The sequence below is a fragment of the Mya arenaria genome, chromosome 2 (genome assembly GCF_026914265.1).
Source record: "Mya arenaria isolate MELC-2E11 chromosome 2, ASM2691426v1".
Lineage (NCBI taxonomy): Eukaryota > Metazoa > Mollusca > Bivalvia > Myida > Myidae > Mya > Mya arenaria.
Genome location: NC_069123.1, coordinates 70,984,311 through 70,997,734, shown reverse-complemented (window position 1 = coordinate 70,997,734; position 13,424 = coordinate 70,984,311). Strand labels below are relative to the sequence as shown.

Genomic DNA, 13,424 nt, shown 5'->3' with positions numbered 1-13,424 from the left:
AATTATACAATAAACCTTTAATTCTAAAGCACAAAGGATATGTTTAAAATACATTACTTAAGAATGCATGATTTATTTTATATTGATTTTTTCCTGCGCGAGCTGACCGTTACATTTAATGACATTGGACTTTTTCCTTTTTTGGCACCAACCAAATTACTTGCTAGAATAAATCCGGACTCCAAGCTTTACTAGAAGAAGGGCCAGTTTTATTAAACTTCGTACGAAGTCTGTTTTGCTTACGAACTTTGTACAATGTATCTCAGGCTGTTTAGCCGTTTTATTAAGAATTTCGTACGAACAAGCACCTGTTTCTTCGTAGATCTACGAAAATTTCTACGATAGCTCTTAGGGTGGCGTACGAACTTCGTAGACTAAAAAATGGCCGCCACAACAACAGAAATATTCTATATTGGCGATCTTTCATTTATTATGGCGTATTTTAACAAAAACAACTGCCAATTTCAAGAAATATTCTATATTGGCGATCTTTCATTTATCATGGCGTATTTTAACAAAACCAACTGCCAATTTCAAGACAGAAGACGGCTCTGTGGAATCTGCAACCCGGTGAGTAAATTAACAAATCGTTAAGACGCCGTTTTGACTAAATTTTCAGGGGACGCAACCTCGCGCCAACTGTCAAAATGTTTTGAAAAACAAAATGCTCTTATTTCGATGCATTTCAAGAGTTTTGTTGTGATAAGAACACTGGAATATAGACTGAAATACTATCCAACGATTAGACTCATGGTATTTGAATTTTACGGTGTTTTAAGTAAAACAGCAAGCTAAAAACAGACTGATTGTATGACAGTGTTTACACTGATCTGTCATTTCATCTGGATTTTATCATTTTTCAATAACTTGCTTTGACTTATATTTACAAGATTATCATGTCTCTAATAGTGTTCAGAAATTCTAAATCAACATTGAAGCTTATAAATTTAAAAGTTGCCTGGGGGTGGGGATGCGGAGGGTGGGATGGGTCAAAAAGTATTTTTTTTTTAAATATCCAGAGCAGCCAAAAGGTAAGCATAAGCTCACTCTATAAGTATTGGTCACAGTTGGGATACTTTTTTGTCCCAAACCACTTTTTTTTCAATTTTCTTGCGGTTCTGAAAACATTGCAGCTAGTAATGGGACTTGGACTGGGAACTCCCTGTTTGCAAGTTTGTGCTCTATCAACTTGGCTCACAGGCCCTTAGAACTTAAAATAACTTAAAGCTTGCAGTTGAATTGTTCAACCAGCTCGACAAACTGTTCCTGATAACTTAATTTGCAAACAATCTGACCTTTGTGGGTAGAACTTAAAATAACTTAAAGCTTGCAGTTGAATTGTTCAACCAGCTCGAAAACTGTTCCTGATAACTTAATTTGCAAACAATCTGACCTTTGTGGGAAATTACGGACACTACGGACCATGGACATTACGGACCAGACATTACGGACCAGATTTAGATAATACAAACTTTTAAGCTTATCATGCATATAGTTTGATGCACATTCTATAATTATAATATTAAAGATGTGCAGCATATATATGGAATGATCACATCACTGGATACTGTATATATGTAACATTGCATGTGAAAATGCATAGCAACAAGTGATTTATTTTCAAAAATTGATGTTTTATGCATTTTTCAAAAACATTAATTTGCGACAGAAATATGAAACACTGCGATAAAATCTTTTGTCAGCATTCTTGTATCGCTGGTTTTCAGATGTTTACACAAAATTTGCTCATTCCTGGACAACAGATAAAATATTATTAAAACTGTTAATCTGTAAGAGTGCAGCCTTAAAGAAAACAAATGAAATAAAAAGGGTTTTTAATGAATTCTAGCAGATAAGTCTGTTGTCAAAGAACCAAATTCAAGGTATCATTATAGCCGTCTGTCATGTCAGAGACAACACACTAATGATATTGTATTATATTTGTATATGATGTACATGTGTAGGTCCTAATTATTAGGTCTATAAATCCGGCTTTAAGTGATTTTGAGTTGTGCGCTTTATTTAACTGAGAAAATAACTGATGTTTTATTATACATATTTTACAAGTGGCTCTGTGAAATATTCTATGACTGTTAAAAGGTGTAAATTTAAAATATTTTGTATATGTACTCAATTTTTTTTTATCATTGTTTTTTGGCTCTTAAATAAAAAAAAAAATTCGTTTCAGAGACTCAGCGCCATGTCACAAATACTTCAGAACCTAGAATGAAAGTTACCGAAAGAGCAATAGACTTTCCAATCTCTACAAAATTCATCTTAACTGTTTTTCAAGGTGATACTTGAGACTACCAAAGGCTTTTCAAGGACAGAATTCACAAAACAGTTTATGCCACCATCTCATATCAAAGGATTGTGCTTGAGTTGAACAGCCATCAAACAGAAACTGCTTCAACACCTTCAATGGATTCATTCTGATTCAGTTTACCCTTGCTGTGATCTGAGCAACTATTTATTATAGTATATATTATCAACATTGTAAATTGTTTAAACTTGAAAATTCTGTCTTCGTGCAACTCACACTAATCTATTTACTGTGGACTTTGATGTTGACTCTATACAGGAAGAAGAGATCATCTTTATACATGCTGGCATATCTTTTAAAAAGGAAACAAATATTATAACCAACATACTACACTGTTATGTCATCCAAGGACTCAGCTACTGACTAAATTTATAAATACTTCAAAGGAAAAATGTCTCTGTTAATGTAATTACTGCTGTGCATAAAAAGACATTTTTTATTATGCGCCCCTTCTAAGAAGAGGGGTATATTGCTTTGCACATGTCGGTCGGTAACGTCTACCGGCTGTAGACCAAAGCTTGTCCGAGTGATAACTCAACAATTCCTGGAGGTATGGTCATCAAACTTGACATGAAGGTTGGGCCTGAACAGTAGATGATTTTAGGGCTCATGGGTCAAAGGTCAAGGTCACAGTGACCTTGAATGGTAAATTAATTTTAAAGCTTGTCCGAGTGATAACTCAACAATGCCTAGACCTGTCGTCATCAAACTTGATATGGAAGTTGGGCCTCACCAGTAGATGACCTGGGTTTTGGGGATCATCGAGCCAAATATCGAGGTCACAGTGACCTTGCATGGTAAAAGGTTGTCCAAGTGATAAATCAGCAATGCCTGCCCCCATGGCCCTCAAACCTGACTCGGAGGTTGGGCCTTACCAATAGATGACCCCTATTGATTTTAGGGGTCAAAGGTCAAGGTCAAAGTGATCTTGAAAGCAAACTCGACAATTCCTTGACCAATCATGCCATTCAGGCTGAATGGTCATCAAACTTGACATAAAGGTTGGGCCTGACAAGTAGATAAACCCTTTTGACTTTGAGGGTCATCAAGCCAAGGTCAAGGTCACAATAACCTTTAATGCAAAAAAGGTAACAAATCCTCTCTCAGGGATATCTCAACAATGCCTGAACCTATGATCATCAAACTTGACATGGAAGTTGGTCCTGACAAGGAGATGACGCTTATTGATTTTAGGAGTCATTGGGTCAAAGGTCAAGTTTACAATGACCTTAAATGCGAAAATGTTTCAAGTGATAACTTGACAATGCCTGTACCCATGGCCCTCAAACCTGACTTGGAGTTGTGTCTGGCCTGTAGATGAGTCCCTTTCATTTTAGGGGTCAACGGGTCAAACGTTAAGGTCACAGTGACATTGATTGAGAAAAGCTTGTCTGTGTGATAACATGTCAATGCCTGAACCCATGTCCCTCAAACTTGACATTTAGATTTTTGTAGACCAGCTGATGACTCATATGGATTTTGAGGTCATAGAGTCAAAGGTCATGGTCATAACACACTCTATCCTCACACTTTGAATGGTCATAATCTTAAAACTGCCTCAACGGCATCCAATGTCAGTGACTAATCAGCTGTCATTTCGGCCCATGCTTATTTCATTCAATTGTTCATATAATCCTGACAACATGGCGCTCAGGTGGGGGCATAATATTTGACAAACATCTCTTGTTGATACTTGGCTCATTTCTTACATGTAGCTGTAACATTTTGGGCAACTTCTCAATCATTTTGTTTAAGACATTTTTCATCTAGCTCATCTAAGCCTAAGTTAGTGTTCATGTTAAAGTTTATGACTGTCTGTTTATTGTACTTTTTATAAATTATTTTTAATGACTTTTTCTCAAGAACCATTTGGCTAAGCATGTCTCCTCCTGAAATAGACTAATTCTTTTAGCTCCAGTTGTCTGTCTGTCCGTCTGTAACAAATTGTGTCTGCTCCATGTCTCTTTAACCTTTTGAAGGATTTGATATAACTTCCCACAAATGTACACCATATTGAGAGGAAGGGTGTATTATTATAACTGTTGAGCAGTTTCTGAACTTGACTGTTTTATATCTTGCATTTACCCCAAGCTGTTAAGTGAACAATATAACATTGACCAATACATGGAACTAAACCTTCTAGGTCACCATTGTCACGTAATGCTACTGTTTACTTAACTTGTTGGAAGTCTTCCAGCTATTAAACAACAACCGTTCGAATGATAGTTCTTTATTGTTCCACGTTCTTTCTAAGTATAATAATCAGTTTAAAATACAGCATGACATTTAAGGTAATCCCGCATTCTAACTGCCGTCGATTAAGGACCCAAGGCCGCTTTCCTACCTTCCCTAACCCCATCTCTCTTATACTACTTTGTTATATATATATGACAGCTTTACAACCCAAGGAATACACGTTTTTGTAATTAACATGACCATTTTGTACATTTGTACCAGGTCGGCTGTCAACCACCTCCATATTCAAATGACAATCAAATATGCCCTACATTACTAAACATACAGTATGTAGACACATATACATTTAATTAAATCTTAATTATATCTTAAATATAACGTTAATTAACGTAATAAGGTATTACGTCACACCATTTTGGAATAAAGTAATACTTAAAGCTCATATTTCCATAAGACTCTGCTCATATACAGTTTAAATAGCTTATACAAGTATATAATTTCAACATAACATCAGACCCTCCACTGTTTTATGTTTGCAACATTTTTTTTTTAAACTTTGATTTATATATCATGACTTTTAAGAACAAATACCAAACAGCAACTCACAGATCTATACTCATTTGGGCAGAATTTTGTAAATCCAAGCATTGTCATTTGATATTCAATGCTTTTTGGCAAATTGGGGCATTTTCTGTCACATTAAAATCAATACTAACAATAAATCTCCAACTTCAATATTCTCATATTTTTGTGCCCATTCTTTGCCAATTATTTGTTTGTCTGTTTGTTTACATGTATGTTTATTCATACTGTTTTTCAAAATAACGAATTAATAAAATGTTTGAAATATTTTATTTGTTCATAGCTTATTTAATATAACAAAGAGATGACTGCATTTTGTTTTATTTCACATCATGATCACTCATAAAGCAAGACTTGAAGAAGTATAGTGATATTGCCACAGGTGTTTGTCTGACTTTCTCCTACCCAAGAGGGCCCCTATATGTTTGAATCAACAGTTGGAAAACACAGTTCAAAGGTCAGTTGATGTATCCTGATTGCAGGCAAAGAGAAACACTCTATGATTGGCACCTGTAAAATAGAAGATACATAATCTTTACTATTATCCATAAAACGTGAAAGTTGTTAGTAAAATAAAAAAAGAAATGGTCTAACATTTTTTTCAAATACAATTCTTGATAATATTTCTTGTAAAAGTACACATTTATCTTAAGAGATAAAAAAACTCTACAGTACAAATTTGTTATGTAAAAGACATTTCTCAAATTCAAATGAAATGCCTGTCTGACAGTGATATTTTGTATTAACATTACATATATTGGTAAAAAATCGGTAGTTTGCAAGAAGCAGTAGCAAGTATTTTCTTATTTCATTCTATGTTATAATGGCAATTGCATCTGTTTTTGAAAGACTGGGTCTAATAACACTAAAAATATAATAATAATCCTCCCCGATTACTGTTTGCATAGTTTTTGCAATAGTTGGTTTAATCATACGCTGAGGTATACAGTAATGCTTTTCAGTGCTGCAACACTGCATCTCAGATGACTGAGCTTCTCTTTCAAAAGATTGCCTGCAATGAAGAACTTAATAAATCATATCAATAACAAACAAAGAGGATACTGTAATTGACAATAGGTCTACCTATTTGTAATGATAAATGTCATTTGTATACTGGTTAGTATATAGAATTGTATATTAAAACATATTTGAGTGTGTAAACTTACATACCTTAAGGAAACAGTTCGAATAATATTCGTTAACTAAACTCTTTCTTAAATTTGTACATCCGGGGTTTTCAATCGAATAGAACAAAGAATTTACGAACGTAATAGTACATTTACCTTTTGGGATGTGACTATTTAACATGTTAACGCCATAACAATTATTATACACAATACAAGCGATAAGAAATAAATATAGTTGGTATCGAAATGTGTCATAACCTGAAAACATTGCAATGTGACACAAGAAGCAGCTGTTTAAACGGGTCAAACCATGCCGTAGCAACCGTAGTCGACAAAACGTCACCACCCACTATATTTATTAAAATAAATAGTAAATGTCTATTTTGATTATTCGAAAAGCGAAGCAGATCAAATCACTATTTGCGAATTTGTTTTAGTATACTCACATCTACGGTTTGTTTACATTTTCGTCCGATCCTTCCCCATTTTGAAGAGTAATTACGTACGAAAGCGTTAATAAAACGGTCGCAGAAATCTTCGAATGCAACTTCGTACGAAGTGATCTCTTGCTTAACATACATTCATAAAAAAATAGTCATGCATGACGAAAGTTGGCTCTTGAAATAACCAAACTGTCAATAGTTGATAACAACGACACGATTTTGAAACCAGGCAGCTCTCCCTGTATATTTTTCTGCACATACACCAGAGGCACCGTCCCTCAGCACTTTCAGTGCTTTGATTTCTCTCTCCCATACCACGAATAGATTTATTAGTGTGGTGTAAACTTGTTACCCTTTGACGTAAAGACACGGCTGTTACTCCCATTTCAAAAATGTTTCTAGGTATTAGCTTTTCCTTTATAGTATTGCCGACAACAGGCAATGGCAGACATTATGCAAATTTATTTAACAAATAGTTAACTCCAAGACTTGATTTTGATCATTCAACCGGCAGCTATCTTCCACTGGGACCAGGCTCCCACTCTCTTTTCTGTTACGCTGCGCTGAAAGGCTACCTTCCTCTCCAGATCCAAATAAACGGATTAACGTGATCTTCTATAGTGCATCACATCTGAATGTCGAATGTCGAATGTCGTGTCACCACAACTTCGGTGAACCTACGTCCAATGTTTTGCTGGCAAGACGTTTCTTTTTGAATGTCCAATGTCCAGTGTCGTGCCAGCACGCTTTTCATTTTTGAATGTACAATGTCAATTTTTAAATGGTAAATATTATGCCAGCGAAAAAAAAACATCTTTAAATGTCCTATGTGGAATGCCGTGCCGGCACAACTTTTATTTCTGAATGTCCAATTTCCAAAGTCTTGCTGGCAAGATGTAAGTTTTTGAATGTTCTATGTCACATTCCGTTTCAGCACGACCTTCATTTTTTCCATTGTCGTGCCAACAAGACATTTGCTTTTTGAATGTCCAATGTCGTGCCAGCAGGATTTTCATTTTTAAAAGTTCAATGTCGTTCCCGCACGACATCTAATCTTGAATGTTCAATGTCGTATGTTTAATGATCACCTGATGAAAACAAGAAATATTAGTAAAAAAGGACCATCAATTTTTTTTCTGGGAGTAGGATTATTGGACCCAGATCAAATGTTACTCAGTATACACGTTACTAAGGTTTGCTATATATTCCATAATACTCGTTATTTTTAATAATGGCTAATGCCATATTTATATATTATTTTCTCTAATAACGCAGGCACCAGTATTGGATCACCGTTATCAGTTAAGAAAATATAATACTGTTGAATAAGCATGAAAATATCCACTCTGAAAAGTAATTGCATTTTCAATTATTTTCTTTGGATTTCAAACAACACAGTCATTATAAGATATTGTAATGTATAAATTTTAGGTTAAAGGTGTAACATTCTCAGTTTGGAATTTTAATTCAACTTTCTCAGAAACTATCATTGGTTGTATGGCCTCCAGTATAAAGGACAATTGTTTATCTAGTGTTAGATCTTAATTTCGATTATGCTTTTCGATGAAATATGGAGTTTAATCAGTGAAAATATCGATTTGATATTTCCACTGCAAACTCACTGAAAGTATTAACTAGATCTATTTTTAAAATCAATTGTAGTTTCATCCCCTTGATCAAAATCAAACACGTTACTTTTCAACCAGAAAATGTTGCCAAAGGTTGCATAGGTTTAGATAAAGATGATTTTGAAAATTGACAATATACCGTCAATACGAAAAAAGCTAGTCTTGTTTTCAAACGCTTTCTTGAACTTTGAAGCTGAATGTTCCAACTTTAGCTTTAATACAAAACAAATAATAGACGACAGCAAATGCTCAAACATAAATACGATGCTATGTCATGGTTAATATATCTTTATGAACTGTTTGTCACTGTAATACGTAATACGAACTTCCCGGAAAATTCACACAAAATGACATGTCTTCATGAAACAAACTCTAAAACTAAGCAAATTATTTTATCCAACGATAATCAGCAATTGTTTTGCTAACAAGTTTGACCTTTCAAATTTTCATTCAATAAATGGCTGCTTAGTAATTTGGTCATGTATTCATGCCATGTTTAACAGTGCTTTCGTGCATTAACTGTTACTATTTAGAACATAGATGCATTTATAAAGCAATCATTGAGTAATGTTCATAAAAAGTTGCATTAGAAACGAGTGAAAATAAACTATTAAAACACTGGAGAACGTTTTATCCACGAACCGGAAATAGCAATGGACAGCTACGTCATCGGCCATAATCTTGCGTGAGTGGCGTCCCATGGGAAGCGGTGAAGAAAACACTCTTTTCAAAAAGGGAATTTTAGAATTTTTTAAACATACTTATAAAACTACAATAATAAGTATGTAGGAAACATAAAAATTGTTAATTTTAGTGTATGATCGTATTTAATTTCACTATTGATTATAGAAAAAACTTTATTTTCACTCGTACCTTCATCATTCGTAAAACTGAATTTCTCTATGACTTTCGTGAAAACACACACGATCGTACACTGTAATCAACAATCATCCTCTGTGAACATCACCGATCGCGCACAAAAAGTTGTATTTCACGAGTTACTCAGCCAGGAGTGAAATATAAAATTTTGGTGTTCATAAGGTGTAGAATAACACGCAATATTGTATGTGAAAGAATTGTCGTTTCCGAAATGACGCCGTTGAAATTTTGTCCTAGCCCTGTGCGCGTCTAAGTTTAATTTGGACGTGAGAATGGGCTAAAATCTCAAAACAACATAACATATCAATTGATGACTTTTGTCATACTCTGTTATAGAGCTCTTGTTTATTTATGTATGTAAAATCGTTAAAAGTTTCAAAAATGTATCCATGCCTTAATTTATCACCGTGATATGTTTACAAAATGTTTACACAAGATATTTGATTACATCGAAACAGCATGGTTATAGGCGTTAAATTGTTAGTGGTGCTGAGTCAATATTTTTTTGCAACATTTTCATTTGTCAATAAAATAAAAATAAGTCCTCTCGAACCAATTCTTTGGTCTATTTACATGTTTATATGGGCAAATCTGATACAGTAAAACATTAATAGACCCTTAATTAACTCTGTGTAGTACTATATGTGGCAAAGTAATGAGCCACCCATTACTTCTTTCCTTGATTAACCAATTTTTAAATAGAGATTAATAATCTATTTTTAAAATCTGCAAAACCATCGCAGTGTTTGATATGTAACTTGTGTACACATAAGCATTTTAATTTTCACAATAAATGACATATAAAATTTATTCTTTTGAACTGCGAACAACAGCCTTAGTTTCATTTTCATTCTCAGTCATTGTGTTTACATAGATCTTCATTTAGCAGGAAAATTGTCTGTTTTTGAAATATAACCAAAATAAATGTCCAAAAACATGGCATGTTATGTCAAGGAATCGGCGATACATAAGGGACTAGTATTGTTACTGCATGGAATTTTGAACAAACAATTTAAGTTTCAAATCTTTCATTTAACTTCATAACATCAAAAGTACAGCGTGAACATTTCAGTAATTTAGAAAATAACTATTGACATAAGTTTACAAAACGTGGGTACATATTTTCCTTTTTTCAAAGAAATAAACTGTTACATCAAAGAAATTTTATACATTAATGTATGATTGATACTTTCACATTACAAAAGGGATCATACACAAGGTTTTGTCAACATCAAAAGTACAGCGTAAACAATTCAGTAACATCCAATGAACAAGAAAATAAACTATTGACATAAGTTAAAAAAACTTGGATACATGTTTTTCTTATTTCAATAAATGTATTGTTACATGAAAGAAGTAAACTGTTACATCAAACAAATTCTGTACATCATGAATGTTGCATTACAATATGGATCATACAAAATGTTTTGTCAAGTAAAATATGTTACAGTGTACTATCAGATGGCATTGCTGAGATGAATACATTTGCCATGATTTTTCATCTAGTTGATACCTGTTTCTCTGTCCAGGAATATCGGAGCATTCAACAATAGCAATAACATCTGTAAGCTGAAACCAATTTGTGTCTCTTATTTTTTTGGCCAGCAGAAACTGTTTTTATCTTTTTTACCTTTTCGGCGCATACAGTCTACTAATACAGATGGAAAGTTTGTCTCTTTCACAATACCAACATGTGCTTTTCCATTAAAATTCATAAGAACATGTTTCTCTTTATACATACATGTGTCAAAATTTGTGTCAATGTCACTGTCACTTATCTTGTCTCCATGTTTCTCTCCCATACGTACACCTTCATGGTCATTTAAATCTGTATTTACATGTTCTGTCTCATGTTGTTCCCGATCATCGTTTGCAGCAGCATCTTTACTATATTTACTATCACTATCTGTCCCTACTTTTGCCCCATCTATCTTTGGATCACCATCTGTTTTATTACTATCTGTACTACCATTTGAACCATCTACCTTCGCATCATCATCTGTTTTATCACTAGCTGTCCCACCAATTGCCCCATCTATCTTTGGATCATCATTTGTACTATCACTACCTGTTCAACCATTTATCTTTGGATAATCATCTGTTTTATCACTATCTGTCCCACCATTTGAACCATCTACCTTCCCCTCAACATCTTTACTATCACTATCTGTCCCTACTTTTGCCCCATCTATCTTTGGATCATCATCTGTTTTATCACTATCTGTCCCACCATTTGAACCATCTTCTATCGCATCAACATCTTTACTATCACTATCTGTCCCACCATTTGACCCATTTACCTTTGAACCGGTATCTTTACTATCACTTTCTGTCCCATTATTTGCCCCGTCTACCTTACCCATTCCTATATTCAAACTGTCGACACTGCTTTCCATGAATTCCTTGAATGTGCACTCCGTTCCATCAGCTGTTCTGATTACATTGGCCGTTCCCATCTCTGCAGTCAAATCACACACATAAACCTTCGTAGCATTTTCTGTATCTGATATATCATGTGCAGAACTTTCAACTTCAATTGGTCTTTCCATACGTGATTGTTTTGTTTGGTAATTGTCAGAAACGCCCAAATCATTATTATTTTCATCATCTATTTTATACCATTCCGGAAGTTTCAACAATGGCACAAAGTGATTAAGCACCCAGTGTAACGGAGCCATATCATCCTTGTTTGATGTCCACATTACAAGAACTGGGGTTTCTTTATCGGTTCCTGAAACAGGTTTGATCAGTTTGTGCATGTCTTTCCTCACATTTCTATTGCCTAGCTCAGGGTATACTGATTGAATAGGGGTTTTGAGAACTGATGACGGTGCATGAACTTGCCAAATACCCATAAATGATTTGTCTTTTGTGATACTGAGAATCTCTTTTCTGTAAATTGATTTTATGTTTTCATTTGTTATTTCCCTTTCGGAATGAACATACTAAGCATACTGCTTGGATGTTTTACTAGTAGTCCCGCCATTTTGCAAGAAATCGTCATTCAGGTAAAATAATTCATGTTTGACTTGTTCAATAATTATTCTAACTCGCATTTCTTCTACATGTTCAGTGACACTGTTAGCAAAAACACTTCCAGTTGATGGGAAACAGTTTCAGTCAGAATTAACTACACCTGGAAAAAGCTGATTGTCAAGTATAGCAGACGGAATATAATCAGCTGCATTGATATCAACTTCTATACCCTCTTTCAGAATATGTACCTCATGTGGGTCAATGGTAAGTTCACCAATTTTATCATCGATCTGCTTGCATTCAGTCTGCAGCTCACAAAATGTTCTACACTTTGCCAGTGTGTGCAGGTATGTTTTGAATTCTTTTTTCCTTTTCATATGGATTCATCTTTTTATCATCGATCTGTCTTTTCTGTCTCTTTTCTGGAACAATACTTTCCTGTTCCTGTTGTCTTCTCTTGCATGACCCTGTTTGTTTATAACTACTGTCATTTTCAGTGGTGTTTGTTTATAACTACTGTCATTTTCAGTGGTGTTCTTGTTGTTTGCAGTTAGAACTGTCTTATTGAATTTAAATTCAATCATTTGTGCTACATTTGTTTCAAAATGTTCACACTGCTGAGAACAGGAACAACTTAAATTTATGTAGTACACCTCACTATCTTTGCTTTGCTTATTCACTAAAAGTTGATGCAATTTAAGTGTTCCAGATATTGGCTTCAATTTAACTTCATCCAAGTTACGTTTTTCATACTTTGGACTTCGTTAGCCAACTTACAATTATAGTTTTCCGAAAAATCCATATGTATCAAACATTCGTTAGGTCCAAGATTTTCGCGACATTCTTTGAAGTACCTGTACTGTCTTCTACAATTGTAAATATGTTTCAAGTATTGGCAAAAACTGGACTCAAAAGACGATGCTTATTCCCCCACCGTGCCTTTTATTGAATCTTTGCTTGTTATAGAAAAACTATCTTTGTATTCTTTGCTTCTTTGGATTTTTGATTTCTGTTTTTTTCCGCACCCATTGCTGCCAGTTTACTTTCTCTGAAATACTTTTTGTAATTGACCAATCTCTTGGTTTCATTTTACACTTAGGGCATTCCCCATACATGCATGGGTTGTTGCTTGTGTCACATACTCGATATTTAACAACTTCTTCGAGATTGTTGGAAATTGTTGACAATTTGGACAGCTCCTGATGTTCAAGCTGTCACACAATTTGCACAAGCATGTTTGATGATCACTTTCAATAGGAAATACAACCCA

The 13,424-nt window shown here is 34.4% G+C and overlaps 1 protein-coding gene across 1 annotated transcript; it reads right to left on the bottom strand.

Annotated features, from left to right (window-relative positions):
* Window positions 1-5,552: 5,552 nt before the first annotated feature.
* On the bottom strand, window positions 5,553-11,937 carry LOC128216937 (clumping factor A-like). Its single transcript, XM_052923667.1, has 3 exons — window positions 11,301-11,937; window positions 10,920-11,246; window positions 5,553-5,611 (listed from the first exon to the last, which is right to left on the bottom strand). The coding sequence occupies exons 1-3, from the start codon at window positions 11,935-11,937 to the stop codon at window positions 5,553-5,555; spliced, it is 1,023 nt and encodes a 340-aa protein (XP_052779627.1).
* Between the last annotated feature and the right edge of the window lie 1,487 nt (window positions 11,938-13,424).

Coding starts and splice junctions, on each gene's coding strand:
- LOC128216937 (XM_052923667.1), bottom strand. CDS start 11,937: ATGCACAAACTGATCAAACCTGTTTCAGGAACCGATAAAGAAACCCCA. Junction 11,247..11,300: donor GAAGGTAGATGGTTCAAATG/GTGGGACAGATA, acceptor ATGGTTGAACAG/GTAGTGATAGTACAAATGAT. Junction 5,612..10,919: donor TGACACAAATTTTGACACAT/GTATGTATAAAG, acceptor TCTATTTTACAG/GTGCCAATCATAGAGTGTTT.